The following is a 6,000-nucleotide window of genomic DNA, read 5'->3' as shown; positions in this document are numbered from 1 at the left end:
CTTTTTTTTTTTTTACTTGCACTGTATTTGCACATGTGGCACAGAACACTAACAATGCCTATCTTTATCACTGAGTCATTCCGCTCTTAACATAACGACGTGTCACACTTCACATATCCGATTGGCGGTAGCGGAGCGCTGGCGTTCCGCTGGTCGCCTGGCCCACCCAGTTCCCAGGCGCGGCCGGCCCCCGAGTCACCGGGACTCAGCTGCGCATGTAGTACTCGATGGCGGCGGAGAAGACGGCGAACCCCGCGCCGCCGAGCAGACCCGCCTTGACGCCGGCTGGAACACGGACCAGGCGGCCGTCACGGGGGCGAACAGCCATAATTAAATAATACGAGGATTACGCGACTCCGCGATTCCTACGTGCTAGCCCACACCAGGGCACTGATCGCATCATCACGCATCGAGGCGAGAGGGATATTTGGGCGCCCCAACCCCCTAGCTCTGCTCCTGGACCTCGCAGCGACAAGCCGTTAGCGGCTGTTGAAAAGTCACAAAATCACGTACTTCGGTTCTTTTTATAGGTAAATTCATACGAGGGGGTATCGAAAAGTTCTGATCATCACCATGAATTAGATGTGATAGAAATTTGATTTTTTTACATGATGTTCATTACTTCTTAATAAGTCACCACACACGACCGCAAACTTATTGCATCGTTTCTTGAGCTGCCTCAGGCGGTCATTGTAGGACATTCGCACTGTCCCGTAAATCACTGCTCCACCTCATCAATGACGTCATTTCTGTCCTTAAATCACCGGCCATACTATGGATTCTTCATCTCCCGTAACTATCAAGAGTCAGTTAATACCCGGTCAGGTGAATTTCTTAGATGCAGTAGGATTTAATGTCCACATCATGTAGTTTCTTCAATCGCAGCTCAGGACGAATGGGCGGGGGCGCTGTCGGTGCGGATAAAACATCTTTCTTGGCTTTTTTTGCGGCGATTCTACTTGAGGCCATCTCGCAACTTCTTCAAAAGTGTGCAGTAGTGCTTGCTTATCAATTCCGACCATCATCAAGACAGTCGGTAATGACTATCCTACGCCAGATCCAGAACACTGATAGCATTGACCTTCCATATCGGCTTCTGCATCTTCGCCTTTTAAGAAGGACAGATGTGCCGTGCTTAAACTTCTTGATCATCTTTTTGTCTCTGGATCATACACATAGACCCAGCATTCGTCACAAGTCATCAAATGATCGAAGATGTCTTCAATTTCCTAAAAAAGGCCTAGTTTTCCTTTGGAAAGGGCAAGACGCATTTTTCTCTTGAACAAAGTAGACACACGAACTTCTAAGCGGGCTGACTCCTTTATCGTCTGTAGTTCTTCGCTGATAATATTTTCAGGCACTGCCAGCATTGAGACCTTTCTGTTGCACAATCATATGAAAGGTCACAAGACGATCTGTAAGGATGTGGTCCTCCACTTCCTTCACAGTCACCACCTTGTCAGTCACTGGTAGTCACTCACTTCTTGACTCCCCTGCAAGGGCCATGCAACCAAGTTGAAAATTATTTCTTCATTTTCGGTAAGAGCATGAGATGGGCTTTCCTCGCCATAAACTAATTTCACGTTCTTGATGTATTTTCTCAGTGAGATACCGTTTCAAATGCATTAGTTGGAGGACGGTTCGGTCCTCAATGGGCCCAATACTCATCTTTTTTACTTCTAAGTCTCTCCTACATAAGATAGAACCACTTCTCAGGGTTCTCTTTGCGGGAACATTGTTCTTAAGAACCAAATATAATACCAACCAAAAATCATCAAAATCGGTCTATATCTTCTATGTGATGATCAGAACTTTTCGATACCCCCTCGTACGCCAGGTTATCACAAGTCAGTCCACCATCCAATGTTGAAATTTTTGCTCGAACATGACCTCAGTTTGACCTCAATAACTTCTGACCTAAGGTGACCTAAGACTTGAAATTTTGTGTGAAGGTGTCAAATTGATGCCCGGGAAGGCACTGAAAATTTGGTGGCGCGCAACCGTTTTCTTGCTATTCAGGAAAACACAGGGGTGCAATTTGTCCCCCCCCCCCCCAGCGGGACGAGGATTAAGCTGGATAAAAAAAAAACAGATACACCTACCGAACACACACGGTTAGACATTCTATCTGGAACACTCATTCAGTCCTCAAAGTCAATAGCCAGCTTAGAGGAGGTGCCAAAATTATGCACCCCTTGCGGACCGCCGACCAGCTGCGCTCCGTGGACACCGGTTTTGTCTCACTATTTTCCGCTGGTTATCCTCGTGCCATGCTCCGGGTTAACCCTCGCCAGACCTATTGGTTTTCTACATACGCGTCGACCGAGGGGGGGGGGGTACTACCTCCCTCCCCGCTTCGCCCCTGGTGGAGCTAGCGCGTCGCGGAAAAAACGAGCGTGTGCGCCGTTACGAGACGCAGAGATTGATACCCGATTTTAGGGTCCTAGGTCAACCGGTGACCTCTGAAGTCAGGTCAAGTGCCCCAAGGTACCGTTCCGTTTTTGGTGAATAAATTCGCAAAAAAAAAAACGGCCGCAGAGCCGCGATTTTGGCAGCATCGTGTTCGCCTCGCTCAGGCGCGTCGAATAATATACTTTTTGTTTGGGTGAGGTCTGAGCGAGGCGAACACGATGCTGCCAAAATCGCGGCTCAACGTCCGTTTTTTTTTTTACAGTTATTCACCAAAAACTCGAATCTAAATATCTCGAAATTAAAACATTTCTCGATGTTGTGAATTACCAAAACCGGTAAATGCAACCTAGGGACCCCAATTTCGTTATAGCAACTCAAAACTAATGTTAAGGTGGGATGGGGACTTTCACCTTCCAGGCGGTGGGGGGAGGCATTCCCCCCCCCCTTTAGTTTTTTTTTATATATCTCCAGAACCGCTGCGCCGATCGTCACCGAACTTTCAGTACCCCCCGTGAATAGCTTTTGCGCATTGTGACCAAATTTTTTTGCAAAGGCTATGATAGGTTGGCCGCTAATGACGTCGGAGTGACGTCATTTCTGCCATTTTCGACCCAAAAAAGGTTACGCGGGAAGAGCCGTCAGGCCTACAGCTTTAGAAACACAGAAAAATGTTTCGAACATAATAGGTGTAGAATCAACAGGGCTACAAAACTGTTATCTCGGAATCGGATATTTGAAATTTTTGGAATTTGACCCAATTTGTTTTTTAATATAATAGCCCAAAAATCCAAAGTGTTTTGAATTTCGAAAAAAAACGGAATATATGTGATAGTCGCTACCACCTTTTATCCGCATACCGAATGTTAGATCGATACCTCTTTTTTTGGCCAAGTTATAGCGAAGAAACTTCAAAATTGATGACGTCAAATTTTCAAACTCAATTTTTAGCAATGTTAGACCTCGTAGCGCAAAACAAAGACCACCATTAGACTCCCCGTGACGAGCTGCATCGAATCAATATCCATTTTATGCAAAACTATCAACTTTTAAATTTGACCTCTTTTGACCTGACCTTGACCTGACCTCAACCACAAAGTGACCTAAACCGTACATGATGGTCTTATAACCAACACCATTGGGTTGGAAATGAGAAATTGGCCATAAAACATGCATCGCACAATCTAAGTAAAGTTGGGTTCATGTGTTGACCCTTGGTGACCTGACCTGTGACCTGACCTGGTATTATCAGTGACCTCTAATAGCAACACGTGTACTAGGCAACTGACGCCCTATCGCTGATTTTCGACAAAATGCGTTTTACTCGGTGTTATAACGCATTCCCCAGAAGACCCGTGAACGGTGAAAAATGTTATCTTTGACCTGACCTGTGTCGTCATCAGTGACCCCGAGGTCAATGAAATTTGGTTCCCCTCAGCAAATTCGACAGAGCTATCGAAGGCCGTTTGAATTTTACGGATCCGTCTAGTAGTTTCGGAGATACGGGGGGGGGGGGCAAAAATGCCCTCCCCCACCGCGCGGAAGGTGGCCGGGATGCCCACCGCCTGCCGGGTTAAGCGTTATCACTGGCAGACTTTAAAAAAATATGATTGGTGGAAACTGAGAAAATTGTTTATCGTCAGTTACGTAGCAAATGAAAAGCTATCGGTCTAGCAAAGCTAAATGGCTAACATAAAGAAAGGAAAAGTGTGCCTGGTGCCCCCGAAGCACCAGACATCAAGCATCAAACATCAAACGTCAGAAGCGCTGACTTATTTCCATATGAGCCAGGGCCTCGGCTAAGGAATTTTGACTACTGGGGCAAATGGTCACAATGCACACTGCCTGGGGGTGTTTGAACACCCGTGCGGTGTTCGCCGATATCTCAAAAAACGGCGGCGCGGACCGCGCCTCTCGGCGCACCTTATCAGGTCTATCAATTCTACACATGTTGTAAAACTTTCAGCAGCCTCAATTACTCGCGACATTCCAATGTTCTGTCTTTTTTTTTGTAAAACTTTCAGACCAAGGACATTCAAGGTCAGGTCACCGATGAAAATATGCTTTCAGCTTGACGATACGGATCCACTGAGATGCAATATGACAATATCCGGTCAGATCATGACTTTGACCTGAGGTCAAATTTCCAAGTTGACCTTTCAAGGTCAAATTATAGTTCATTCGGTGCGTCTTGACAAGAGGAACACGATGTCGGTAAAAGAAAGCTCGTGCAAGGCTTGAGTATAATTTTATTGCAGAAATACTTCTCGAAAAATATTTTATTTGGCAGTGTTTGCTCCCTGCAGGCAAAACTGTTGACCTTAGGTCAAATTTGAGAAAATAACCAGAAAGAACGCTAATATAGCTACTAAATGCGCTTCTCCGCGGCGCTGTAGCTCTATTGGTTCCCGAGTTATGCGTCGGCAACTTGCAAACTGTCGATATTCGACCTGAAAATCGGCGAAATTTGGCTTTCAATGAACCCAATGACCTGAACTTTGACCCGACCAAAAAGTGGTCGAAGTAATTTCATTATTTTTGACGCTCTTTCGAACGAAGGGCAGCTTATGGATTATCCCTCGCCCGTATTGGTGTTTTTTTTTTTTTCAGCCGCGAAAGTATCGGGGGGGGGGGGGTCCGTTGGACTCCCCCCTTGCCGTTTCGCCCATGATCGAGCTAGAGCTTCGCGGAAAAATAACGAGCGTGTTGCCCGTGACGAGAGGAAACCGATGATAACCAACTTTAGGGACCTAGGTCCAGGTGAGGTCAATTACCCAAGGTCGGCAAAATCGGGACCTGTTAGAGCGTCGTAAAGGGTGGTCGTTATGAGGTTTTTCGAAGTGCTGATCACGAATATAATGTTAGTTATGATCATAGATGATGTCTTCGTGTATTTAGGCCAGGTCGGGTCAGGTCAACCAGTAAGGGTTTTGCCGGGTATTCGTAGGTAGTAGGTGGCAACCGCCCTTACAGCTTCGTAACATGTTACGAAGGCACCAAAACTACATCTTAAATGTTCAAATGGTTGCTAAATTCGAATTCAGCTCGAAAAACTAGCCTAGAAACATGTAAAACTCGAAAAAGTAAACCAAGGTCATCAAAAGTCAGTGACCTGACCTGACCTTCCGGTGACCTTGACACCCACCCTTGACCCTAATCCATGGGAGCAACATCAAATCCCATGTTTGAACGCTTGAAACCACGAAAAGACTGCAAACGTGCGGATAATGCGAGCCGACATACTGAATCGCGATTCCGGCCAAACATGGTCTCGAAAAGTAGGTCACAGGTCAAAGGTCTAAAGGTCAGGGTCATTAGATTTTCAGGGTAGGTGTAAAATTAATTATCACGAAGGTACTGAAAGTTTCGTCTTAATCGGCCGCTTTCTACGCGAGTTATTTGCGAAAATCGGGGGGGGGGGTCCGTTCGACCCCCCCCCCCTAATACAAGCAAGGGTTATGGGGGTGCAATAAGATATGTTTGTAAATGCAATGCACGCCTATGTTTTTGGATGGAAATTGAGGATGCAGCTGCTCACCATGCATCCCTCTTCCACCGCCCCTGGTTTCTTGCCACAAACGTGTTCTACCG

The 6,000-nt window shown here is 46.2% G+C and overlaps 1 protein-coding gene across 8 annotated transcripts in view; it reads right to left on the bottom strand.

The window, feature by feature from the left end:
* Nucleotides 1-6,000, bottom strand: part of LOC122366525 (mitochondrial import inner membrane translocase subunit Tim22-like) — a 29,692-nt gene continuing 23,692 nt past the window's right edge. For 7 of the 8 annotated variants that reach the window (XM_043338884.1, XM_043338888.1, XM_043338880.1 and 4 more), the window contains one exon: nt 2-285. In XM_043338884.1, coding sequence (XP_043194819.1) covers nt 206-285 — 80 coding nt within the window. In that variant the 3' untranslated portion in view covers nt 2-205. Of the gene's footprint in view, nt 286-6,000 lie in introns of all 8 variants that reach the window. The other variant, XM_043338882.1, reaches the window with a different exon arrangement.

Source organism: Amphibalanus amphitrite, unplaced genomic scaffold, assembly GCF_019059575.1.
Source record: "Amphibalanus amphitrite isolate SeventyFive unplaced genomic scaffold, NRLGWU_Aamphi_draft 000814F_arrow, whole genome shotgun sequence".
Classification (NCBI taxonomy): domain Eukaryota; kingdom Metazoa; phylum Arthropoda; class Thecostraca; order Balanomorpha; family Balanidae; genus Amphibalanus; species Amphibalanus amphitrite.
This window is presented reverse-complemented; position numbering and strand designations above follow the sequence as displayed.